General features: G+C 41.3%; 2 protein-coding genes across 2 annotated transcripts in view; both read right to left on the bottom strand.

The window, feature by feature from the left end:
• Nucleotides 1–259: 259 nt before the first annotated feature.
• On the bottom strand, nucleotides 260–2,830 carry LOC101847612 (uncharacterized protein K02A2.6-like). The gene has a single exon (XM_005108314.1). It carries the CDS (start codon nucleotides 2,828–2,830, stop codon nucleotides 260–262), a length of 2,571 nt encoding a protein of 856 aa, XP_005108371.1.
• A 5,913-nt stretch (nucleotides 2,831–8,743) lies between these two features.
• Nucleotides 8,744–27,708, bottom strand: part of LOC101846917 (caseinolytic peptidase B protein homolog) — a 21,944-nt gene continuing 2,979 nt past the window's right edge. The window contains exons 2-15 of the mRNA XM_005108311.3: nucleotides 24,197–24,335; nucleotides 23,381–23,484; nucleotides 22,091–22,219; nucleotides 21,213–21,310; nucleotides 19,359–19,473; nucleotides 18,871–18,948; nucleotides 18,156–18,211; nucleotides 17,392–17,436; nucleotides 16,995–17,156; nucleotides 15,673–15,829; nucleotides 15,187–15,260; nucleotides 14,670–14,789; nucleotides 13,800–13,904; nucleotides 8,744–10,336 (exon numbers count right to left, since the gene is read on the bottom strand). Of these exons, the coding sequence (XP_005108368.1) occupies nucleotides 10,079–10,336; nucleotides 13,800–13,904; nucleotides 14,670–14,789; nucleotides 15,187–15,260; nucleotides 15,673–15,829; nucleotides 16,995–17,156; nucleotides 17,392–17,436; nucleotides 18,156–18,211; nucleotides 18,871–18,948; nucleotides 19,359–19,473; nucleotides 21,213–21,310; nucleotides 22,091–22,219; nucleotides 23,381–23,484; nucleotides 24,197–24,335 (1,640 nt within the window). The 3' untranslated portion in view covers nucleotides 8,744–10,078. The remainder of the gene's footprint in view (nucleotides 10,337–13,799; nucleotides 13,905–14,669; nucleotides 14,790–15,186; nucleotides 15,261–15,672; nucleotides 15,830–16,994; nucleotides 17,157–17,391; nucleotides 17,437–18,155; nucleotides 18,212–18,870; nucleotides 18,949–19,358; nucleotides 19,474–21,212; nucleotides 21,311–22,090; nucleotides 22,220–23,380; nucleotides 23,485–24,196; nucleotides 24,336–27,708) is intronic.

Raw genomic sequence — 27,708 nt, 5'->3', positions numbered from 1 at the left:
TTTGCCATTTGGCGGCCATTTTGGATTTCAAGGCCTCATGGGTAACGCCCACCAGGCCACCACTAGATCAAGATGTAGTTTGCTCAGAGTAGGGTCACATTTGGTTTCTTCTTGGAGTGATTTGATTTTGTCCGTGCTGAATCTGACTTGGCCAACGGTGAGGTCGAGGTCGATGGTTTTGTCGTTGCCGGGGCTTGGCAGTCTGGACAGTGTGTCTGCTACTGTCATGTCTTTTCCAGGCTTGTATTCGATGGTGAAGTTATACTAGGAGCATTTGCTGTAGCCTGGGAGGTGCTCTGACGAGGTGTTTGTCGAGGATCATGACGAGTGGTTTGTGATCTGTTCTGACGAGAAATTTCTGACCGTAGAGGTAGGTGTGAAACCGTTCTACTCCGTAGACGATGGCCAGGAGTTCTCGCTCAATGCAGGCGTATCGTGTTTCGGCGTCCGTCAGAGTCTTGGACGCATATGCAACAGGCTTGTCATGCTGAAGGAGTGTCACGCCTAGACCTTGGATGCTAGCGTCTGTCTCCAGTGTTGGTGTTGTACCTGTGTCGAAGTAGACCAGAGTGGCGTTCTCTGAAACTGCATCCTTCAGAGCATGGAAGCATTTCTGATGGTGTTCGCCCCAGATGAAGAACGAGTCCTTCTTCAGGAGTTCTCTGAGTGGAGCTGCTTTTTCGGCCATGTTGTTGATGAATGGCGACATGTAGGTCACGAATGCAAGGAATTCCTGCAGTTCTTTCTTGGACGTTGGCGCTGGCATGGCTTTCGAGTCGTTGACCTTGTCAGGATCAGGATGCACGCCTTCAGGAGTGTACGTGGCGCCAAAGAATGTGATGGACTGAGTCTTTATGGTGCACTTCTCTGAGTTGAAGACCAATCCATCCTCTGCTGCGGCTTTCATCAGGTTGCGCAGGCCTTCGTCGTGTTCTTCATCTGTCTTTCCGTAGATCACAACGTCGTCCGAGATGCCGGTGGCTCCTTTCACGCTTTCAAAGATCTGGTCCATTTTCAGCTGGAAAATGTCCTGAGAGACCTTGAGACCGAATGGTAGTCTGGTGAAACAGTATCGGCCATATGGAATCTGGAACGTCGTCAAGAGCTGGCTTTCTTCGTCGAGCTGAACTGACCAGTAGCCACTCTTGGCGTCCAATTTGGAGAAGTAGCGACTTCCACAGAATTGATGCGTCAGCTCTTCAATGGTCGGAATTTTGTGGTGTGGACTTTTCAGTGCAAGATTCAGGTGACGTGGATCTAAGCAGATTCGAAGCTTCCCTGACTTCTTCTTTGAGTAGGCGAGGCTTGATACCCCATCCGCAGGCACTGTTATCTTTCTGATTACACCACTTGCCACCATGCTCTCAAGCTCCTCCCTGATCGCGTCTCTGAGATCAATTGGAGTTTTCCTTGGTGCGTCGATGTGTGGCGGGACGTCTGGATCCACCACCAACCTGACGGGGCCAGGCATCTTACCGATTCTGTCAAACTGTTCTGGGTGGTCTTTCATCAGGTCCTGGACGCAAATGATCTTGTCCTTGGTAGATGGGTGTGACGTTGAAATGCTGCAGTGCAGTGTCACTGCTTTCAATTTTTCGCATGAAGGCAGTCTAATGATGACTGGTCCTTCTACGTCTACGACATAGAATCCTGTTTCCTGCCACTCGCCTCTGTAGCGACAGGGAAAAGCTGTCTTGCCAAGGCAGGGAATGTCTGTACCGTTGTAGGCAGTCAGCCTTGTGCTGCCTTTCTCTCTTAAGACCTGTTTGGCCGGGACCCCCTCCATTGTCAGCTGCTCAGGGAACATGTCCCTAAACATGCGCAGGGGCAGTGTGTTCCCCTGTGCGTCTGTGTCGACCTTGACAATGATGTTGTGTTGCCCAGCTCTGTTTGGAGGTAGTATTTTGAGCTTGACGAATGTTTCGTCCCGTTGCTGGGGTAGTGAAGAAACAGAAGAGATGGTGACCGGGCTGAATGTTAGGTCGTCAAAGTTCTCTTCGTCGATTTCAGCCTGCGTCGCCTTGATTTTTGCCTCTAGCGGCTTCCGCTGAAGTCCTCCACCTCGGCTGCCTGATCCGCCACGTCTTTGCCAGCGTCCGCGTGAAGGTAGATCTATGCGTGAAGACTGGTGCGGCCCGGAACGGCAAACTTTGGCGAAGTGGTTAGTTTTGCCGCAAGTATGGCAGGTAATACCATGGGCTGGGCATTCCCGTGGTTTGTGCTGCCCGCCGCAGTTTCTGCAAGGGGGACAAGTGCTGGACTTGATGGCGCTGATGCTGGTAGAATCTGCCATTGTTTGTAGCTGCTGTACGTGTGATGCAGTGGCCTCGAATGTGCGACCCATCTTTATTACATTGGCCAATTTGACACCCTTTTGCTGTTCAAGAAGTTTCCTTTGGAAGTCTCCGATGGGTGTGCTTGAAATGATTAATTCGATCAGTCTCTCTTCCAGTTCCACCACACTGTCGAAAGCACACTTCTGTGCCTGAAGCTGCGCCCTTGTCACAAAATCGTCTAATGATTCTGATTTGACCTGCCTCATGCTCATGAGTTTGAGTCTACTCACGCGAAAGTGTTCAGCCGGCTCGATTTGTTCGCCCAGTTTATGAAATATAATAGCTGGATCTTTCTTTTCGGCGTCGGTGAGTGTCATGGCATTAAACATGCGAAGGCCTTTCTCGCCAATTTGGAGGAGTATGTAGGCGACCTGGTCGTCCTTATGTTTCTTCTTTGTGGCAAAATAGAGTTCGAGTCTTTGTTTAAACATTTTGAACGAATCTGCCACGTTTTCGCTTTCCCACATCATCTCGGGAATCTGCTTTGAGGACATATTGACGGTTATTGACCTCTAGATCTAACTACATGTACTTGCTCGAGCGGGTGAGGCTACGAACTAACAAACAACAGTTTATTCGGGCCAAAAAATCCGATTGTAGGCTTCTAATTCTAGCTAGATGCACACTCACGGGGACTGGATTTGCTGTTTGTTTATTTTTACCGCTGCCACCAGGTAATGATACATTAAACATTTTTCATTTGGAAATTTTGAATTTTGCCCGGGTGGCGGCCGGAGCCTACTCTTATCGATTGTAGATCACCAAGGGATCATTAATTTAACGTACGCAACTTGCACACGGGACCTCCGAGATTTTTCGCCCTTGTCCGAGAAGGCAAGGAGTAGATCTAGATCTTTCCTACCAGAAGATCAAGGGTGTGGCTGAAAGACAGCAGTAAGGAGCCAAGGAGTAGCAGTAAAAAGGCTGCAGAAAGAATCAGGAGCCCAGAGGAGGGGGCAAAGGAGATGAGGGAACGGGGGTAGAACGTGGAGACGAAAGCAGATGACAGAACATTGCTAGAGAGCAGGAAAGGAGGTGAAAGGAGACAATTTTAGAGAAAAAACATTTTCCGTCGCTACCCCGATTCGAACCCGGGACCTTTGACTGAGAGGCGAACACCTAAACCTCTAGGCCACGAGAGCCCCCCATTGAGTTTTGTTCCGGACATGACGTCTCATCGCGATGGTGGGTTCAAACTCCCTATATTTTTGTTTAATTTAGGGAACCGACAACCAAGTCCGATACATGTCTTTAAAGACCTTTGGATGGCCTTCAAAACGGGTTTTTCCTGGTCTATGTGCGACTCCTGAGTCTCGAGATACATATTTCAAGTTGAAAAAATAGACAATTAATTTATAACCATTGATTATTCAAAATCTACTAAGATCTAGGCATATAATCTTTTTTAAACTAACCTTGTTGATCAACCATTCTTTGTTCTACCAGAAAACGTTTTAATTGTTATCTTAGAAGCCTTACCTTGGCTTGGGTTACCTTTTTATCGATCAAATCAGCGGAAAACCTAGCTGAACCCTTCCACTAGTGCAGGGTCGCACAGGAACTGAATCGCCACTCTTCCCTGAGGCCCTGCGGTACGCGATTCCCGATTCACTTCAGCAGAACGCGGAACAGTAGATTCTATCACCTTTCCATTCACTCCCTGTCACTGTCACTACCATGCGGCGGCGGCATGTTTGTAACTAGCCTATAGAGTAGGCCAGAGGCCTAGATCTAGCGCTAGGTCGCGAGCGCAAGAACGGAACGGAACACTTTATAAGCTGGAAATCCATAGGCACAGAAACTGAACGGCAGTGGAACGGCACCAGGATCAAATGTGCGGTATCGCAAGTGGCAACGTCAATGTTTGAATCCATAGACATGGTACGGCACGACAGGTTTACGCCTTATTTGTTTTGTGTCGATGCATTAGCAGCATGGCACCTACCCAGTCAAAACTGTCTGTAGTGCGGTCAAAAATTCGTGGCGCAACTTATTGTCAAATATATAAACTATTGATTCCAGTTTTCGCACAATGATTTGTGTGAATTTGTCTAACAGATCAATATTTTGTAATCACCTGTTATTACTGTTAACTGTATTCTAGAAAATTCCTTAGTAAATGCAAACAAAACATCCAAGTGGGTGGTTTCTATAAATTTTAAAAGATTCACGGCTCGTGCAATATCGCTTTTAAAAGCAAGTCTGTCATGTTTTTCTAGCCGTGACACTATCTTCATTGAACGCATGTTTTGAGAACCTTTAAGGCAAAAAAATGCGTTAACTATAAAATCAATTTCTTGTAACAAGTTTTGCCCCCTAAAAAGTGTCATTGATTAGCTGTGACGTGGGCCATATGCGTATACAAAATGTGTGAGAAGCGGGAAGTTCTGAGACAATCCCATTTTCCGCGTGAAGGAGTTTTATAGTATTTTATATAAATTTATAAAGAAATTTTTAAAACTAGTCTCAATTGTTACGGGAAAATATAATTAAGTTAGACAAATTGATACAAACTGCTGTGCAAAGTATGGATGACGCTGATTCACCCGTTAAACAGATATTTGAGGATAATTTACGTAATGAATGTTTGACCGCACTATAGGTTCGGGAAACAAAAGTGCCCGAAATGCAACGTGATATTTTCGAAGGAATATTTAGGTGCCACGCCCACATTTTTTCTCTGCTGCACCGGAAGAACCGCTCCTGTGTCTGTAAACAGTGCCGGTGCGGTACCGCAGAACTGCGGTGCTGTCCCGGTGCCGTTCTGTTAATGGATTCAGACAATGACATTTCTGTTTGAGCGATGTTTACCGTCCCGGTGCCGTTTCGCGGCTGTTCAGTTTCGGTGCCTATGGATTCCCAGCTTTAGCATGGCTCCCCTTATTTTACAAAATATGGTATAGTCCAACCTCCCTATAAAAACAAAATGAACGGGTTCCAACCAATGGACAGGAGGGATTTTATGGAGCCATTTTTTAATGAATCATGGTGGGGGTGAATCAATTAGTATTGTCTGATACTACACTCACCTCTCACCTTCATGGCTCTACTCGACTATGCCTCACATTGAGTGTGTGATATTATAGACTTATTGAACTTATTGGCCTCATTTTGCGAATCGTCTCAGTATCATGTTGTAAAACCTTTCTTTGACCTCAACATGTCTTCCCGTGGCAAATCAAGATTATGTAGGAAATTATTCATTCTAAAAGGTGACAAGAAATCTGCGGTTTGTGACATTTGTAAAACTGAGTTGGCATACTGCAAAAACTCAACCACAAACTTTATGCGACTCCTTCGGCTGAAACATCCTTTTGAGTTGGCATTGTATGAAGAGCATACTTTAAAACATCAGCTCAACCAAGATCTTTCCTGAGCCTCACCTCCTCATCTACAGCATCTAGTCATCTACATCAGCATCTGCATCTGCAGATTCTCCTGTCGTCAGATCTATGAGTATCCCGGCGGCGACATCAGTTCCCACAAATGTTGCACATGCCCTGGGTACGTCAATGTCAATATCTACTGAGCCTGAAAAGCATATGACAATCGAGGCTGTTGTTGAGCGCACTTTAAAGTTAAAACTTGGAAGAGCGAGGGGAAAAAAAATTGGACTCAAGCGTCCTTGCGCTCATCACAACAGATTTACAACCTCTCTCGGTTGTAGAGAATAAGGCGTTCTGGCGACTCGTGAATAAGATGGACACCCGATACATTATTGTTTCGGGGAAACAATTGACTTCTCATCTCCTGCCAGACCCATACAACAACGAGAACCTCAAGTTGATGGTATTGCGTCGACATCACGTCAAAATCACTACAGCTTGTTGGACATCAAGGCAAGCGGAGGCCTACATGACAGTGACGGTCCACTTCATTGATCTTGACTGGCATCTTCTTTCTCGCATGTTGTCCACAAATACCCTCGAGGGATCACACACAGGGGAGAGAATCGCCTCAGCTCTGCGACACCTCTTCCCAGAGTAGGGCATCGAGAAAAAAGTCACAACGATCGTCAAAGACAATGCTGCCAACGTCAAGAATGCTGTTGAGATATTGAAGATCAGACACCAGCCCTGTTTCATCCATACCCTTATTCAGGTGGTTAACTAAGGAGTGGATCCGCAAAACCCCGGACGTGTTTGCTGCAAAAACGAAAGTGACAAACATTGTATGTGACTTTTTTTCACCATAACTCATTAGCCAACATCGCATTGAGAGACGCATACAAGACCAGTCAGACAGTGCATCGCAAGTTAAAACAGGACGTGGAGACACGGTAGAATATCACCTTTGAAATGCTCCAGTCCTACGTTTATCAACATGAGCATGTGACAACTGCACTCTGTATTACAGGAAAAGCAGACCTGTGCATCACAGTAGCTGAACTGGATGTTCCTCGAGCAGCCATGAGAACACAGGAGCCCTTTTTCGAAGCAACTCTCGATGCTGTCAACAGACCTCCATACCTCCGCTTCAAAAATAATTCCTCTAGTCCATCTTCTCTTCAACTGCCTTTTTGGGGGATACAGCTGACTTAGGCTAATACCTCAGGACACAGTTGCAGGAGAAATTTGGAAGTATCAACACGAAATACCACCTGAGTTTTTCCACGTTGCTTGACCCCCGCTTCAAACGTGACGGCTTTTCCTGCCTCGACTTATCAGCTGAGTCTGTGGATAAGTTGAAAAAAGTCGCTTAGAACACCGTGCTGCCCCTGCCCACGCAAGAGGAAGACTTATTGAAGGAGACTGATGAAACATCTCTTACTCCTGCCAAGAAGCCTAGTTTGTTGTGGTCATCATTTGATCTACACAGAGAACAGAAGGAGAAATTATTGGCTCGACAATTTACCGCCTCAGAAATGGAAGTTCGGCGCCACCTGGAGACCCTTTGTCTTCCAAGAGAGGCACACCCACTCGACTGGTGGAGGGACTACACCATCTCAACACCAAGACTTGCCCGATTCGCAAAATATATTTTAGGGATTCCAGCCTCCTCAGTACCCAGGGAGAGGTTATTTTCCAAAGCTGGGGAGCTAATTTCTTGCAGAAGGGCAGCTCTAAAACCCAAAAACATCGACATGATAATTGTTTCTAAAAAATATTAGAGATTAAATTTGAAATAATTTGTACATTTGTGTCATGAGGCGGAGGCGGTGGAATCAGGCGCTCATCCATTTTTGGGCATGTGGAGTTATTGGTATTATTTTAAAGCCAGTTCATTCGTCTAGCTTTTGTTGAAAAAAGTACGCATATATCAAGAATACAAGTCGAGATATTTGCGATTGAAGAAGGTGGGGGCGCCTGGTTTCAGAGGTAAAATTGGCGAGAAAATGGCCATCAAAGTTTGGTGACTTCCAAAGCTTGAGAATCATTAGAAACTGCAAATTTACATACTAGTACAGTGGTCTCTGGCTACAAAGATAGCCAGGACCAACATCTGTTAAACCGGGGATCACGTTTACATATTTACACTGGAACTAAAGATTAACCAAAGGAATCACTTTTATTACATACCTAGATTACCCACAACTGGTACCAATTTGTCGCTCAATGCTACTTTCTTTTCGAGTGACATTTTTTTTCCTCATTTTTTTCTTTTTTTTTGTATCTTAGTATTCTTAATGAACTTAGTCCCACAGAAGTTAATAACGCTGGCAAGACATAATTTGAAATTCACATATAATAATAACAATACAAAAAAATAATAATAATGATAATAATTGCATAATATAGCATACATGAACATTCATGCTCTATAGACTCTTCAGCAAGCTCTGTATGCTCAACAACTATTCGTAACCAAATAGTTACCATGTTTGGGAGGAGCACATATAGCTCTGCAGCAGATCTTGCGCTCAGTGCCAAGGAGGTTACTCTAAGTCACTGACAGGATTTGCCTCAACATCAGGATAAATCATATCAAGCCTACCCCCCCCCCCCCCCCCCAAATCCCCTAACCACTGTATGACAAATCATAAAATGTGTGCACTATCGACTTTGACCTATTCTGGATCACTTAAGAGTTATGCACCATCAATGTTGGCCGTTTTCCTGCTTCATTTGCTTTTTTTCTGCGTTCTTGTCCATTTGTTTAAGGATCATGTCGACAGTTGGACCACTGTTACTGTTATAGCTGAGCACGTTTGTCTGAATGCCTGTTATAAAAGCACCTTTTTACTATAAGTTATGAGAGGAAATAAGTATGCTATAGCCAAAATCCTGTTAGAACTGAGACTGTTGTAAGTGGGGCCCACTGTAGTAGTACAGTAGTAGAGATTGTCGACAGCTGCTTATACTAATAGGATTTCTTTGTTCCTGAAATTAGGACGAAATTTCGACCAAATGCTCCTAAGACCTCAGGTTCATTCAATACATGTACAACAAACCAAAAGAAAACCCATGTTGAAGGCAAACAATAATTTTCACTTTATTTGCAGAATATTCAACAACAAAGCTCAGAGTGCTTTTCACAAAATTATCACTGTCAATTTTTTCACAGCCTGCAAAACCTAAAATTAATTCTCATAGTGCACATAGTTGCTGGTTTGCTGGAAACCTCTGAATAACAAAATATACAAAGAAAAAGCATAAAGAGTCCACAAACAGGCAGACTTTTTTCATGTAGAGATGGAAAAAATGCATTTGCAGAAATGTGCGAGAATTTCAGCACATTTAGTTGATTTAGACTCTGGAAATCTATCAAAAAGAAGCTTGTTTTTTGATGAATAGGCACCGAAGCTGACTTTTTTTTGTTAGTCTTTTGAGATTCATTTTAACCCTTTGAGTCTGTACTCCTGAACCTACAGTCATGAGCTCTTGTGCATCAACTGCCAAAATAAAGAGAACCTAAGTAACACCCTAGATAATGGGAGGTCGCAGATCATAAATTAGACCTTTCCAGACAATCCTTACAGGGATACAAACATATCATTGTCCCATTCATCAGAAAAATTATAGGAAACTCCACCTTTTCTTCTTCCGGCTATCAAGCAGCCAACAAAGTTACTTACTTTTTTTACTCCACAAAAATGTGCGGTTATAGAAAGTAAAACAAATGGCACTTGGAGACAACATTATTAAATATCAGCTTAAGGAAAGCCTACATGAATCTTCTGACTAAAAAACAACTATTGTCCCTGAGTGACAGAGAAGCCATAGGAACCTGCTTCTGTAATTATGATGTCTGTAAATGTTTCACGCTCCCATCGACACAAATTTAGGTGATTTAGGAAGTGGGTTGCTTCCACCCTGCCTGTCAAGGCCAACGTAGGTCGAGTTGGATACAGCATCCCAGCAGACAGACCGAGAAACTCAATTAAATAACTTCTCTACACAGGAATCGAACACAAGAAGTCTTCTGTGGAAAAAGTAAAGGGTCTATCCAGTACACCACAGACACTTTGGTAGAAACCTACAGTTGCAATCTTTAAAAGGAAGCTTTTCTTACACATGAGACCAAGAACTGTTTGCACAAACTTGAGAACAATGTAGCACACGCTGTTAGATCTGGTCTGTGGACTACCCAAATTGTACCATTTTTTTTTTCTTCATTTGAGTTAAAGAACCAACTTGATCAAATCTAAAGAAAAGTGATAGATTAGTATCAATCTTTATCTTGACATTATCATGTCGCATAAAAATGAACATAAAGAAATAAATATCTCGAAAAAAAAGCTAATGTAATACTCCTTAAAACTGATCAGAACGAGAAACATTGAAATCCATTTTCTTTTTTCTTTACTGGTTTGGCACAGAGAAAGGATTCTCATCATTGAACACCAGATCCTTGTAGGAGTTTGTCGTCCCAGATTGCAGTAACTGTAGTTTGATGCTGGGACCCTCACTGCTGGTGCACTCAACCGTTTTTTTACTGGAACTTTTGGGGCTGACTAGTAAATCATTGGAGTTGGAAACTGCGATTTTGATGACGCTTCCTTTCTCGATGAGCTGTCTCTCGTGAGCCATGGCTAGCTGGGTCACCACTCGCCTCTCCACCTGCGGATAAACACAACACATGTTTACCTCATGACATAGCTAAGTCACCATTCACCTCTCTATTTGCAAATATACACAACATACATCTATCTCTTATGTAAGGAGATGTCATCAATCACCTTTGCACCAACAAATAAACGCAACTTACATTTCTCATCTTAGTATAGAGAAGTCTCTTTGAATCCAAGGGTTCGTTATAGCAAATATGAGGTTTTGTGTAGATAATTATAGGCACTGAGCAAGTAATATATAAAGAAAAGTAACAAGTGGTGCCTGGAATGCCTGCTTATTATGAGCTGTGAAAAAAAAAAAGACCAATTCGTTCAAATTATGCACGCCTGTGTTATCTCGATTGTTTCCCGAAAAGTTGTGTTGCTGTGTAGAGCCTAGCATGCAGGAACTTTTGATTCCATAAATCAGCGCACAATTCATTAGGTAGATCTACGTTAAGACTAGCTTATCATTGTAATAATGATCCGCTCCCGGGGGGGGAAAGACTGAAGCGTTTGTATCTGCGATGTTCCACGCCCGGACCGATGGTGCCCCCTCCCGACGTACACACACAGTCACACTTGTGCAGGCCGCCTATCTGACCCCGACACTCGCTAGAGTAGACACGTGCGCATGCCAACAACGCATGTGTTGGTATGAAAGAAGGCCGCTGATTGGTTGCATTCAATTGGGTAAGTGAATAATGGTCCACAATGCAGGTGCAATGGGTGGTTTCCAAGAAGAGATAAAGTTCGTTATGGGAGAAAAATGAGCTCAGCCACGTCTGCGGGGGGCTGTTCACCCTTGAAGCAACCTCGTTGAATTCGAGCTTACTGATTTAAGTGTTCTTTGAATCCGGGTTATTGTTATTGATTTTAAAGAAGAAAAAAAAACAGGGAATCCATGTCCTCTCGTTGAATCAGAGCTCTCGTTGAATCCGAGCTCGGTGAATCTGAGTTCCACAGTGCAGAAGTTACCATTCAGCTCTACACCAGTCAAAAGAAAAAACAACAACATTTATTTCTTATGTAGAGAAGTCCCAACTTATCTCCTATGGACAAATACAGAATACATTATCTCAAACAACAATAATTTTTTCTTACATATTATAGAAAAGGCACATTTTTCTTTAAGAACTTTAATGTCACTGAAATACAACTATCTGACATTTAAATCTGACGGCCCTGAGAACATGCCTCAGTGTACCAAATGAACCCTCAAAGTATCATCAATGCCTTTCACCCCTGGCAGGGTATAGGCCTCATACAAGCTTCTTCCATTTATCTCTGTCCTGGGCCATCCTGCCAAGATCGTTCCAAATGAGCTTCATCTCTCTCATGTCCCCTTCCATGCATCTCCTCAATGTTTCGCGTGGCCTACCCCTGCCTCATGCTCCTTGTGGGTTCCACTGCAGTGACTGTCTTGTGATGTTTCCGCTGCGCTTTCTTAAGGTGTGTCCCATCCATCGCCACTTTCTTAGTCCTATTTCTACTTCTATACCCTTTTGTCCTGTCCTTTCCCACAGTTCTTCATTTCTTATTCTATCCTGCCACTTAATTCTTAGAATACTCCTCATACATCTGTTGGTGAAAGTCTGGACTTTCAACAAGAGCTCAGGTATACAGGTCCTGAACGGTAAAAGCTCATAAGCTGCAGACTGAAACTATACTGACCAAATTAAATCACTGACATTAAGCTGCAGCCTCATTTTCATTTCTAGGAAGGACACAGTGTCAAACCTGGCATCAGCAGTCACACTTTCCTTTCACTTGCACTAAGAGCAAAAAAATATGAACGCTAAAAAATTGCCAAGTGCATAGAAAGTATTAAAAAAAAAGCTGTCAGTGTCAGCCAATAATGTAAACAGGGCAAGGATAAGTGATGGATGGTGCTGTCACAGACAGTGACCCACACACGGCGTCACTTTTCGTCCGACTTTTCGTTGGCGTGACTCAGCTGCCCACCGAAGCTCCTCGGCTCGGGGTCACAGGGTTAATGAGCCCTGAAGTGACTTTGCCAGTGTCGGTTAAGAAGTTCCCATTTTTGTCAACGTTTGAAACGATATAACTTCTTCCCTATCCCACACAGCGAACCATTATACTGATGTACTAAAGGCTCAACGTCTTGAGATTTATTTTATGTTAGAATGGTTAATTTCTGTGCCTTAGTTTTTGTTCTAGACAAGTGTTTGTAGAGTATCCAACTTGTCCTATTTTAATTACAAACTTATGAATAAATGATTGTTAATTTTAAAACGGCAAAACAGATCTCTCCAAAATATGTGTTAAACTGTATATGAATATCGTGTCTTTTGCCATGAGAAATCTTAAATTTGCGCAAGAAGTAATAGTCAAGTTCTAAGAGAAGAAAGATAAACTAAAGACACTCAGCATTAGCTCTTCTTGTTTTACCATTAAATAAGAGAAAGTTACCCTGCATTTGTTCAAGAATCATGTTTTGTCTGTGGCAGCCTGCATACAACTAAGAAAGGTATATTAAGCGATTTTTTTCAAACACAAAACTGGGTAAATATGTGGGTAGAGATAAACTTCTTGTATGGAATAATATTAATGACAGCTAACACATTCATTATGCGCGGACACTCATGAATGTAATCAAAACATTGTCAGTTATTGCAAATGGTCACAAAATGAAAACAAAAACAAAAGCTGGAAAAGTCTGGTGCTGATTCAGTGTCATCGGAAAGCTAGAAATTATTCTTATAACCCAATTATGAGAAGTCATCCCTGTTATTCAGTCAACTTACAAAACCTAGACTTAGCGTTTTAAGAAAAGTAAGGAATTTCTGGAGTGTAACAGATACTGTTAGTGTATTACATTGTAGATGCCTTCTGGCAATAAAATCTATTTGTACTTTTTGATAGAGAGACTTCAGGGTAATTTTTATAAACTTTCGAGAAAATAGGCCAATATTCATGATTATATTAGACACATAAAAGTGTATTTGGAGGAACTACTTCATAACGAATTGTGTGCCAGATGGATAAAGTTGCAAAACTACAGCTTTCTATGGTATGCGCATATACCATCTTTTCTGAGTATCTGCACCAATGTTATGTCGTTCATGTTCCAAAAGTTCGACAGTTTTTGTTGCGCAGTTTGTTTTATATTGGGGGTTTTTTCATTCACATTTGTCAAAAAATTTTTACAATTTAGCATTGCCGACTTCAGCGCGTCTAAAGAAATAGACAAGTTACAGACAAGTTACAATGTCCGTTCTTTTTTTATTCCCATGAGCAGAAATGAATGCTTTGGGTGCATTGAATGATAATTACTGTAAATACTGGGACACACCAAAAATTGTACATTGAAAAGTACCAAAAATTAAGTCAGCCCAGACAGAGCGGCGACAGGGAGCTGACATGCGTGACTCCAACGTGATAAGGCACTCGTCGGGGAACCCCCCCGCTGCAACTAAAATTCCACTGCCAGTGCGCCATGCATAACATACCTCATATTTGATGGACCGAGCCCCGTAATGAGTATCAAATCCTTCAGCAAGAGCATCCACCACTTGGTGGTCCCACAAGAGCTTAATGTTGTGTTTGCTTTTGGCCTGTAAAAAAGAAAAGAAAGGTAAGCCAAGAGGCAGAGCCTACAACAGGTTTTGTGAAAAGTGGATCACATCCACACTAAAATGGTTGTCTGGGGTAGAAAAAAGGCAAAAAAAGACTGATTAAAAAAAAAAAAACAGAGGAAAGAACAGAGGTAGGAACTACCCGTCACACCCTCCAGCCATCCATTAAAACAGCGTTACAAACATATGGAAATACAGAAGCTTGCATGACAGAACAGGCAGAGAGAACCAGCACATCTGCTCTCAATTTTGACAAACTTTTTAAAGGTTAGTTATGGGCTATTTTATTTATTTTCTTTATCAAAAACACTTTGTGCCATCATTGACAAAATTTGCATTATTCAAGAGGTGGGCTGCTTCCACCCTGCAAGGCAAGGTCAACCTGGGCTGAGTGGGATAAAACATACCAGTAGACAAACAGTGAGATCTGATAAAATAACCTCCCCACACAGGAATCAAACTCACATCTTCTATGTATAGTAAAAAAGAGCTCAGTCATTATATCACAAACAGTGCTTGTTATCTTTTGATAGGAGAATTACCTGCAAACAGAACAAAAAAACAGTGAAAGTAGAGTATAACCCCCCAGGGTCTTCACACATCACAATGCTCACAGCCTGCTGTTTCTTGATTCTGTAAGACAGCTCCAATCCCATTGTCAACCCCAGACATTGCACACTAAAAGTAATTCGAAAAGATGATCAAGGGTGTATACGTTACTTTTACTTTTTTTTAAAGACTTACTCTCTTGGCCCAAAATTTTAATTCTTTGGTCACTAGTTTTGACAGTTCCGACTGCGAGAATGGCAGGAAGTAGACTATTTCGTTGATGCGACCCAAGAACTCATCTCGGCGAAATTTGTACTGGGAAAACAAAAAAACATCAATTTAAAGATTTACAAAGTCAGCTCATAAGCCATAATCTATTTTTACTAATGTTAAAGCACTGGTTTTGACCACAGAAAATGTCTGAGAAACACAGTTTTGTGAATAAAACTATAACCACTAAAAAGTGCTTTTACATCAATTCATGATACATCCCATAATCAACCACCATCTATAAGGAGCTTGTGAAAACTAGAACACTAAAAACTTGTAAAAAATAACAGTGTTTACAATATACAGAAAGAAAAAGGTACACATTACAGTTTGAGTTCATATAAAAACACTGCAAGAAAACACAAAAACAAAACACAGCGCTAGGACTACTTTTAGGCATCTATGAAAATTTCACATCATTTTCAAACGTTACAAAACTTACCTTCAAAATTGGTCTGACCACCTCATCTTTGAACTTTCTGGAAATTGTCACCTTCTCAGCTTCTTCTAGATCCTCTGTGAACAAAGTATAAAAATTCTTTGTTACAAAAGGTGTTGCAACCAATGATTTTATGCCGAGTGGATTTTTCTATAAATTCAATGTTTTTTATAACATGCCTTTTGTCATACAGCCCTTTGTTCATAGCTATAGAATACAGTCATCAAAAACAGTAATAATGTTTTGTTTTTCCTCTCTTCATCTTGTCAGAGCTTCCAGCAGACTTGCCCACTGAGTGGAACAGTCTGTACCTGAAGACAGCCGGTACCTTCTCTGTGAGAGGGACAAAATAAAACTTAGTTGGGAAAAATTTAGGAATACCCCAGTTCATTGTGTTTTTCCTTCTGCAATATTTTTTTCACAATTTGCAATAAAGTTGCATAGCAAAGCCTTACATATACACCTTAACATACAAAATCATAAACTCACCGATCTTAGAGGCTCCCCTCATCCCAGACAGTTTACTGGCTTCCTGACGTAGCTCAATAGCATGCTGGGCTATCACTTCACTCGCCAGGTTAGATGTCATTATAAAAATAGCGTCTTTGCACTCGATAGTTTTTCCTTTGCCGTCGGTGAGACGACCCTGAGAAAGAGCAGAATGGGAGAACACAACTTTATCATCATTTCCTTTGACTGAAACTGTGACCATGGTAGCCAATTATGACTCAATTTTCAAAGTATAGAAATAAAGGTTAACAAAAGGTCTTTTCCCAGAAGGACCCAAGCGCAAACCTGAACATTACTACCTTGACCCTTCTGGGTGCCCACTAACTGCCTTAACCAACAGTGGTTGTATGCAAGTCAACAGACAGGGGCTCAGGTGTACAGTCTTGTAGGCTCATGTTTGTTTTTTGTTTTTGTAAAGTGTTTTACGGCGCTCGCAACTGCATAGGTCATATGAGCGCGCGCGACACACCTAATATTTTCAGTTGGTAGGAAATTTTGAATTTTGCCCGGGTGGCGGCCGAAGCCTACTCTAATCGATTTTAGACCACCAAGGGATCTTTAACGTGCGCAACTTGCACACGGGCCCTCCGAGATTTTTCGCCCTTGTCCGAGAAGGCTAGGTGTAGATCTTTCCTACCAGAAGATCAGGGATGTGGCAGAAAGACAGCAGTAAGGAGGAGCTAAGGAGTAGCAGTAGAAAGGCTGCAGAAAGAGTCAGGAGCCCAGAGGAGGGGGCAAAGGAGGTGAGGGGGCGGGGGCAGAAAGTGGAAATGAAAGTAGACAACAGAACATTGCTAGAGAGCAGGAAAGGAGGTGAAAGGAGCCAATTTTAGAGAAGAAAATTTTTCGGTCGCTTCCCGGATTCTAACCCGGGACCTTTGAATGAGAGGTCAACACCTTAACCTCTAGGCCACGAGAGCCCCCTGTCTTGTAGGCTCAGGGAGGTAGGGCTCAAAGGGGTAGGGTAAAGGACTAAACACAAAATATTTTTTTTACCATCATCAATTTGATTTCTAAAACAAAGAGATCATTTGAAGAAAGGAAAGAAGGAAGGAAGGAAGCAAGGAAGGAAGGAAGGAAGGAAGGAAGGAAGGAAGGAAGGAAGGAAGGAAGGAAGGAAGGAAGGAAGGAAGGAAGGAAGGAAGGAAGGAAGGAAGGAAGGAAGGAAGGAAGGAAGGAAGGAAGGAAGGAAGGAAGGAAGAAGGGAGGGAGGAAGGGAGGAAAGGGAGGGAGGGAGGGAGGGAGGGAGGGAGGGAGGGAGGGAAGGAAGGAAGGAAGGAAGGACGGAAGGACTCAATTACCTCATCAAAGAGTTGTAACATGATTGTGAGCACGTCTGGGTGTGCTTTGTCCACCTCATCAAATAGCACGACAGCCTGGGGACATTTGGTCAGTGCTTTGGTCAGCTGACCTCCCTCATCATGGCCCACATAGCCTGGTGGGGAACCGATGAACTTGGCCACCTGTTGGTCAAACAATGGAGTAAAGTCAGTTCATTTTCATTCTTTTTATTTGTCGAGATAAAGAACAGAATTAAATTTTATTCAGAATTTTAGGGTATTAGCCCTTTCATATAAAAAAACAGCAGCATTTCAATTTGACAGAAAAAAACAACAAAAATATTCAAAATACCTTTTTACAACAGAACAGTCAAGAAATTTTCCCAACATTTCTACAGAATTTCATCTAAGACTTTACCTCATGTCTTTCCTGGTACTCAGACATGTCGATGCGAATGAAACCCTGAAGAAGACAGAACATCATATAAGATAGATAAAATAAGATAAGATATGGTGAGATGAGGTAAGATATATATACATAGGAAGTATATTGATCTTCCTTTGAAAGAAATTGTCAGAATGTTTTCACTGGCTTCTGATCATATCTACAAATTAAATTCTCACCTCTCAATCATATACTCCCTCTTTCCTTCTATCATTACCAACTAATAACATGGCAACTCTTAAGAAAAAAACACAAGACATATGCATGAAATGAAATATGACAGTGGTCGGCTTCTTGAAAGCAAAAACATTGTTCACATTGCAGAAGGTAAAAATGATTTTCTGTACTGCCCTCCATTTGTTTTAGCATGCAATAATCAGTCAGGAAAATGGTCTCACAATTATAAGTACATTATTTACGAAGTTCACCGGTCCCCATATGAAAAAGGTACCAAAATATGTTATTCATCCATTAATCAGAGAAAAGACACTTCCATGAATGTAATATTTCAGTCATGGAACTCAGTATGAAACACAGCTTGTATTTGTTTGAGAAAATAGGAGCTCATCAGCAAAATGATGGTCATTTAGTGCTGGGAAATATCAATACAGATAAAGCAAAAATAGCAAAGGGACTGTATAGAAGAAAGACCTGCTAGTGGAATCCTCCAACCACGAGCGATGGAAACAACTTAAAAGTACACACAGACAACAACAGAACGTCAACGCAACACTCACCTCTTTCTTGTTTTTGTGTATATAATTGGAGACTTGTTTCGCCAGCTCTGTTTTGCCTAGAAAGCCAAATCAGAAAAAAAGAGAAAAAAAAGTCAGCCCAATAAGCAAAAAAAAAAACATAAATCAAATCAAAAAGAAAATATCAGCCAAATCTGAGAACAAATGTTGGCAAAATCATGTTTTTAAAAAAAGTAACAGCAAACACAAACAGTACACTGCCCCTTTTAGACAAGACAACAGTACTTCAGGTGGGAGTTCTCCAATGTTTGTGTGGTCATTGAGCTCAAACTCACAATAATTCTTACCATACGTCCGTGACATGTCGTTTAGATATGTGGTCACTGTGGTGTGTCCTTGTGCAAGACATGATTACCAAGGCTCAAAAACAAGGTGCAGCACACAAGCTATCAACAGTTACGTGTTGATTGTATTGGTGTGGTTCTGCAAATTATATAACAAAGAAAAATTATTGTACGAACTTATTCATGCATGTATGCAGGTATGGCACTATAAACTAGTTTTTCCCACGGGAATCAATAAAAAGCGTAATTTTATTTCATTGCATTTTTACTTTTTTTTGTGACAGAGTTGGCACTATAACTTCCTAGGGTATCTCAACAAAAAAATAAAAGAAGCCAAAGCTAGCCTCGGGAAAAGAGGTATTATGGAAAAAAAGACCCACTATGGCTGCTGTGGTCGTCGAGAAATTCCTTACCAATGCCGGAGGATCCTAGGAAAAGAAAGACCAATGGATGGTCCTCATCATACCAGCCATTCTCCTTACGACGCACAGCTGTGAAGACAAAAGTGAGATTCGCTGTAACCATTTCAAAACAATAAACTTGAGTCACCACACTTGTCAATACATTTGAGCTGAGACTAGCTTTTGTATCGGAAATCAGCAGAGGCAAATAAAAGAATTAGTTCCTCCCAGTGGCGACTCCCAACTATCCTGAAAGGCAATCAGAACGTCTAAGAAAATTGTTTGATTTATGGGTGAGCTTTTTTTCTATTTTAATCCTTACTATTATAATGCAGTGTTTCCTTGAAACATAGAAAAGTGAGTTTCCCATGTACATTATGCCTGTTCTCAGCCCCATGAAAGTGGCTCCTTAGTGACATCTCTGCCTTAGGGCCAATGTAGAAATGATTGATCTCTTTAAAAATACAAAACAAAGCCGATCAGGGACACAAACCACGAACCAGCGGCAACAGTGTTGATGGCAGCTTCCTGTCCTATGATGTTCTCCTTCAGACGTAACTCCAGAGGGAACCTTCGTCTTTCCTCAGCCTCACGGGCTTCCTTCTCTTCCTTGAACTGGGAACAAGCAATTTGAAAACAGGCTAAAGACAGCAGGTTACGTCAACCCCATGCCCTGAATGTGACCATCTGTACCCTTCTGTGCACCAAACACATGCCTTAGCATACGGTCGTGAATAGTGTAGTGAATATCTAACAGTAATAGTCAAAGAAAAGGAGCTCAGGTGCCTGTATCCTGTAGGCTAATGCAGTGGGGGGGGGGGGGGGCGCAGGGCTCAAAGGTTAAACGATTACAGAGTGTAATGGGTGGGTTGGTTGAAGCTAAACAGATTAAACAGAAGTGCATTAAAAAAAGTACTAGTACTTAACAAACGCTTAGTGCTGGGATAAAAAGGAAAGGACAGAAACAACGGAGGGATTGTTAAAAATAAAGACCTTCTATAGGCAATGCCCTCGTATGACGGCTACCAACTCAAAACTGAAAGTAAAAGAGAGACAAAGATTTATACAAAAAAAACAACAAAACATGCTTACAAAGACAATTAACATTTATGAAGAGAATTTTTAAACTTTTTATTATTTTTTTTATATAGTAGAGGGTTTTACGGCACTCGCAACTGCATAAGGTCATATGAGCGCCAAATTTTTAACTTTTGAACAGAATTCTAAAACCTATTAAAAGAAGTCAAAACTTACTAAAAGTAGGTACCAGAAACTAAATTTTCAAAGTAGCTGTGTGCCAAATTTATCTGTTCCATTTGAAAGGCCTATACCCACTGAGCATTTTGGAACCATTCTTTAACCTCTAGTCAATTTTAAAGATAATGGTAGTTGTATAAAATTTGATTTAATTTGTTAAAGTCAGTCACTGGCTGCAACCCCATGTTTGACAGAAAATAAAAGAGTACCAAGTGCACTAAACATCTCCACATTAACAGAGTACAATCACTATAACAAATATATGGAGCCTCATTTTTTTCAAGACTGTGAGATCATTACAAATCAGTATTTTATCACTTCAAACACGATGATCTGTCGTTATTTCAACAAAAACACCGAGCGTTGACCCGGCCGGCGCCGCACCGGCCCCCGCGGCGAGCGAGTCGGCTTATACTGTAGTGTACCCTGCGTGCGGGGTCACATGCTTTCCGAGTCTCGCGGAAGGATTGATGTGAAACAATTCCAAACTGATTACTTTATTCTAATACAACATAAACTGATCTTTTCATTAATGCTTTTTTGTTGTTTGTTTGTTTAGTATAGGGTTTTACAGCGCTCGCAACTGCATAAGGTCATATGAGCGCGCGGTGCCTTTTTTGAGCCGGTATTTTACATATTTTGTGTAAAAAGTGATCTTTAAACATTTTGAAAGCATTTTTGAAAGCTTTCTATTTAAACGCCAAAGGCCAAATAAATATCACGGGAAAGCCTGTTTAGAGCTCTACAGTTCTCCACCAATGAAAAGACAGTATTTAATCATCGCTCGTTCCGCGAAGCATTTGAATGCACGCGTGTCAATTTTTGAACCGGCCGACCACGCATTCCGACCGCGAGGGGCTTCGCTTTTGTCGGCGATTCTCCAGCTCCTAATAATCGGACATATAAATAACTTACATCATTGTAACGAGGAAAAACTGAACTTTTACAAGGTGTACAGCATTTGGTGTTTTATAGCGAAAGAGCAAAGAAACAGTGATCAGAATTACCCCGATTTCACCCATACCACGCGGTCAGAAGGCCGCGAGTGCCCGCAAGGCCGTGTTTACGCTACCTACTAAAAGAATTGTAAAACTTACACGTTTGGCAGACGCTTCCAACATCTCCCTAATACTGGGGTCTCTGGTGTACTCCAGAGCTCGGTGGCCCAGAATGTTCTCAGTTGTGGGGTCGGCCCCTTGGGAAAACATAAATAAGCAATCAGTCTAGTTTAGGTAAACAGAAGTACATCAACAGATGCTTTGTTGACAGAAAGGGCTTACTTTTGAGAATGGTCATAAATCTTTTTGTCTTAGTAAGTGTTTTACCGCACTTGCAACACAATAAGGTCATATAAGAGCTGAAGAATAGATCTATTACAAGAGAGTAACATACACAAGAGAGTAACATACATGAAAAAGGAGGAGAGATAAGGACGATAGATGTTTGATAGGAAAAAAGGAACAAACCACACCAGAGCATCAGCCAACTACCCACGGTCTTAAGTCCGGGACTTTTTTAGAATAAAAATCTTTTTCTAAATACAGAGTTGAAAAAAAAAAGAGTTGAAAACAAAGAAAAAGTAAGAAAGGCAGTGCGATTACAGAGAAAGAAAAAAATCTGTAGCTACTAGTAATGCCCTCAAATCTTGGCAATCAGCCTTCCAAGAAATCCATATATTCTTACATTTTGAGTTCGGTTAAGTAAACAGCCGTATATCTACATCAACCAGATAAATAAGGTCTGAATAAGAATGTCTATTGGTGCGACATTGTGTATTCTATACATTGATGAATTAATGCATATATGTTTATGATGTCAGTGTGTACGAATTTATGTAAGTATATTATATATAATATAATATGTATGTAAGCCATTGTAAACCAAATTTCCCCACTATGATCAATAAAGTGGAATCTTATTAATTTCTTTAAATTTCTTTATTTTCATTTTAGAAGAGAAGGGAGGGTCTGTATACCTGCATCCAAGAGGTAGCGAACAGACGTTTTGTCATTGATGAGCACTGCATAGTGAAGAGGTGTACAATCTTGAAAGTTGGCACGATTGCTCAAACGATCAGAAAATTCCTCTTCTCTCGTCAGTAGAACTGAAAAAGTAAAAAAAAGACAAGTAATAAAACATAATAGATAGCATTTGTATAGCGCAAATCCCAAACAACAGCAAGCTCTATGCGCTTCACAATCTATACTATTACCCCAGCAGACCTGAGAGCATCCTGAAGCAACCTAAAACTTCCTGGGAAGCATATAGTGCAAGAGGCCATATATAGGCGCTAAAAGACTATCATACAGACAAGATCTTTCGCCGTCTATGGCCGGGTACCCATTCCCACCTGGGTGAAGTGAGGAAAATGTGTGTAAAGTGCCTTTCCCAGGGACACAATGTCAGACCTACTGCTCCAACCCCCGAACCCGCAACTTAACGGTAGCCTAACCACTGGACCATCGACGCCACAAGTGGCAAAGCACATACAGAAATAGATTAACTCCTCACTAATTCAAGGTTTAACTGTTGTAAAGTTAAAGAGAGCCTACAGTTGAGTGAGATTTCACATCACAAATATCCCCCATTCTTCCAACTACCAAAAGTGACCTTTGAGACCTTTCTGTTTGTGATCAAGTTTGGCTGTTTACAGTTGGCTGTTTTTTTAAAACTGGCCCACATACTAGAAAACTAACTGGACACAAAGAAACCACTTTGACACTAGAGATAATTATAAAGACTACATGTTTTACGGCCCTATTAATACTATTAATATCACTTAGAAGAAAGACTGAAGAAGATACGGAGGCAGAGGCCAGTATTGCTGTGGAGAGGATGATGCTTTTGGGAATACAAAAAGGAAGCGGAAAATCTGGCATCCTTGCACGAAAGAACAGAAGAACGTTCAACCAGATGTGCACTGGCACAATCAGTGGAAGGACCCTCGGCAACATTTTGGAGAGAGCAACGGAGCATTAATGGACATGTCCGGAGTGCAGGGATGTTGCTTCCTGAAACAATGAACAATATAGAAGAAAGACTGCTTCAACCCAGTCTGTCAAGGCCAACCCAAGCTGAATGAAACCTAACATCCCAGCATGCAGATCAAGATACTTGGCACAATAACTTCCCAACACAGAAATTGCACATAAGTCTTCTGCAACAATGGCAAAGTGTCTTCTCCTTACTCCACAGACACTGGCTCTTCAGCATGACAAAGTACATTTGTAGCAGATCCAATAAAAGGAAACAGTACGGGGCTCACCATGCAAACCATTCAGTTGCTTCTCTCTTGCCTTCTGGGCTACAGTAGAAAACTGGTCCGAACAATTAGGGTCTGCTCCTGCATCCAAAAGCAGTTTCACGATTCTGAAGCAGAAGAAAGCCCATATGAACTGACAATAAGTGAACCCAAGAGCTGAACACAATACATCTATTTTGGAAATTTCTTCTGCTTAGCGCAATAATAAAATTACTTACATACGGTACTACGGAGAATTCGTAAAACACTGCAATTTAACCATAAATACATACATTTCACATTTTGGAAAAGTTCCATTTTTTTCATCAACACATGCTATAATCAGTATTTTAGAGTTTAAATTTTGACAATAAGAAGAACATTCTTAGCGGTGTGTGCAGAAGGGATCTGGCTTAGAGCTGATCACATGCAAAGTGTTACTCAAAGGGACAAAACGCTTTAAACTGTGTTTCATCTTTTGAATCAACAGTATTCTATCTCAAATAACTAAAAGCAACTAAATCAAAAAAGCAACCCATGTAAAACTTGCAGGACTTTATGGTGTACAACCACCAACAAAGACCAAACTCAATTTTTAACTTTTATGAACATCGCAAGGGGGCAGTTTTGGAGTGATATCAATCTTCACTTTGTATTTTCCATGTACTCATGACCATCAGGAGTATTGTTAAATAGCCATTCAGTGAGTAAATCATAACATCAACAAGGCGTAAAAAGATCTAACTCTAAAACACATAAAGTTTGCATTTTTAAAAGCAACAACAACAACAACTCTTCTTAAAATGTTCTTTCAATACTCTTTTTCATAGATGTACTAACTCTGAATGTTTGTTCACTGCAGCCACATGGAGAGCTGCCCAACCCAGTTCGTGTCGTTTGTTCACATCAACACCAAGGGTAAGCAACCTTTTAACTTCTGATGTAGCTCCTGCTCTGCAGGCAGAAATCAGGGCATCTTCTGTAAAGAAAAAATGAAATCAGTCATAAATCTTGCAAGCATAAAATTTTTAAGAAAAACAAGGTCAATTTTTTCTGTGTGTGTGATTGGGGGTTGGGGGGGGGGGGGGAGACATGGCATTCAATTGTTAGCCTAATATTTTTATGCTCACATTGACCCAAGTTTTATCATTTCAGAGGACCGTCAGTTGAGTCAGGAGCAAGCTGTTACAAAGTAACTATAGAAAAATATTTTTATTCCAAAAAATCCCAGACTTATGACCATTTCTCAGAAGTAAGCCCTTTCTGTCAACAAAATAAGCCAAGTAGTATATAACTCGGTTTAACTAAACTTAGTCTATCATTATGCCCATGGTTATCCATATCTCATAATCTGGCAATTGACATCAGTGTCATTATTCGGACCCCCGGGGTGCCAATAATCTTAGCAAAGACCACGAAAAATCTTTTTCTGTCAGAAAGTGTTTGCAAATAGGTGCATTTTGTAATTGTATCTTCACAGAGCATGGAACTTTTTGAATTTTAGAAATCCATCGATAAACAAAAAAGTTTCGAATTTTTTAATCAATTAATTTTTGGTACACTTTTATATAAATTATAAATGAAAAAAACCCAAAATATGGGACGTTCTTTGATGAGTTTTGAGACAATATTCGTCACAATATAACTCGCTCATTTCTCGGAGTATGTAAATGAAACTTGGGAACCCAGTACATTTTCTAGTGCAGAATCTAGCCCTGCTTTCAGATTTTTCATAGCTATCCCACTTTTTGAGTTATGAAGACATTTATAGGTAAAAATGTTGCAGTTTTCTGTGCGTTTTGAGACAATATTTGTCATAGCTAGTCTATTTTTTGGAGTATGTAAATGAAACTTGGCAGTCTAGTACAGTTTTTAATGCAGAATATAGTCATGCTGTCAGACTTTTAATATCTATCATACTTTTTGAGTTGTAAAGACATTTACAGGTAAAAAAGTGGCGTTCTTTACAGATTTATAAAGATTATCAGTCATATTTTCTCCCAACGTCATGATATTCGAATGAAACTTGGCAACATAAAGATTTCTCCTTGCCAAGCAATGCTCTGGATCAATTTGTCACGAAAATGTAAGTAGAGAACTGGATTAATTAGTCTAATAAATCCAGTGCTCTACTAAGCATATGAACACTTTGTAATAGAAAATAAGATCATCTCTGTGTATATCCATTGTTGGACAGCGTCCTATTGTAGGGTAGATTAAGATGCGTTTAGATTTAAATATAGCTTACAAGTCATGGGAATATTTCGCATGTGTAGGCTACAACTCATACCATAAATGTAACAGATATTTAAACCCCCACCTCCCTCCCTCCCTCCCTCCCTCCCTCCCCCCCCCCCCCCTCTCTCTCTCTCTCTCTCTCTCTCTCTCTCTCTCTCTCTCTCTCTCTCTCTCTCTCTCTCTCTCTCTCTCTCTCTCTCTCTCTCTCTCTCTCTCTCTCTCTCTCTCTCTCACACACATGCACGCACGCACGCATGAACGATAACAATGTATAAACGGGACTATCTTCCCAGACTGGACTAAATAAGTACCATTCTCTTTAATAACAATCTTACTGCCTCACTTTTCCAAACACAGCAAACAGGACGAGTCCAAGTGTGTGCTTTCTCAAGAGGTGGGAATAGGCTTTCATAACGCAAACACAATGCCATACCACTTCTCAAGATGCTTGCTTTCCTGTTTCTATTCTTCTCTCATGCTAATAAAAATGACTACATCTATTGTATACTATATTGTGACTAAAATGCAACACAAATGTAAGTTATCAAGGCCCTCGTTTGGTTTTCAAGTATCCTTCCCCCCTGTCCGGTTCACATAAGCAGGGCCTCGTCTGTAGCGCCCGAGGCGACCGATGGCTGATGACGTCACTCAGTGGAACTTTCCCGGCCGCAGGTTGTTCACCCAGCACACGCAAATGGCAATGCCCCTTCTCCCACATTTTTAAAGATTACGCAAAAACCGCTAAACACATAAGCATGTAATTTTAAGGGAATAAAGAAAAATGGTGAACAACTTATCAGTCGGTTTGACAAGTCACAGCTCCGAAAAATCTTCAAAGCGCACCACATCAACCACTTTTGCAAACGTTTTTGACTGCTACTTCGATGGGCACAAACTTGTCAATCTGCATACTACGAGACTGACCTCTTTTCTGATTGGCTGCCAAGTTTTATTCATATCCTTTACCGAGAAGCGGCGTGAGAGTGAGTTGAAGACAACAACCATTGCATTAGTTCGTACCACGAAACATCCCCGCAGCGGGGACCAAAAATCGGCAGAACAAAACGCGCTCGGTGGGCATTGCTAATAATCTGGTCATTATCGAGACCCCCTTCCATATTTAGACACACTCTGTCCGGGTTCCGGTTGGAACTTGTATCAGTCCGGCCCTCCTTGCTCAGTGCACATGCGCCGAGCATCATCCATGTGACGACTGTGTGTGTGCGTCAGTCTGCTTGAGTTTGTGTGCGTTTGTGGCCTACATGTAGAACTGCCGGCATTGGTTCATAACCAAGGTGTGTGTCTCATTCAAAACATGCTAAGTAGGTAGCTAGATGTTCGTCAAAAGAAATTATAACAAATTGACCCACTTAGACATGATCAGAGCTCAGTGATAAGACTCGTGTCTCGGCACAGCAGCAGAACAGGAGTTAAGTCCAGGTTCTGTGTGTGTGTACGTTTTTTTTAGTTTGTTTTGTCTGCTGAACAAAAATTTGACTCCATTTACGTGGCAAATCATAGCCTGCAAACTATATGCAGGGAGTTGTGAAAGTAGCATGTTAACTAGATTAAGATCTACGTTCACGGCGCAGTGAACATAGTCACTGCGTTTTTCAAAAACACTAAAACCAACTTGCCAATAAGTTTTATAAATGCCTCTTCACCCTGGGAGAGAAAAAACAAATGCAGCCCATATTAATACTGTTCCCGAGGGTCCGAATAATGACCTGATTATTGGCACCCCGGGGGTCCGAATAATAGAGGCCAATTGACATCTAAAGTTCCCCCCTATTACCATTAACCTTTCCAGTTTCCAAAGCTTCCTTCTCCTAACACCCCTCCCCTCTTCCCTTCAAGCAATTACTAAACTTCCGACTTTTCAAGAAAAACACCACACATCAATATTTAAATTTAAAAATCAAGCGGGGGGCTCTCGTGGCCTAGAGGTTAAGGTGTTGGCCTCTCATTCAAAGGTCCCGTGTTTGAATCCTGGTGGCGACCGAAAAATTTTCTTATCTAAAATAGTCTCCTTTCACCTCCTTTCCTGCTCTCTAGCAATGTTCTGTTGTCTGCTTTCATTTCCAATTTCTGCCCCCAACAGGGGCGGCTCGTGA

Source organism: Aplysia californica, unplaced genomic scaffold, assembly GCF_000002075.1.
Source record: "Aplysia californica isolate F4 #8 unplaced genomic scaffold, AplCal3.0 scaffold00677, whole genome shotgun sequence".
Taxonomy (NCBI): domain Eukaryota; kingdom Metazoa; phylum Mollusca; class Gastropoda; order Aplysiida; family Aplysiidae; genus Aplysia; species Aplysia californica.
Note: the sequence above shows the minus strand (reverse complement) of the source record. Positions and strands in the feature narration are given on the sequence as shown.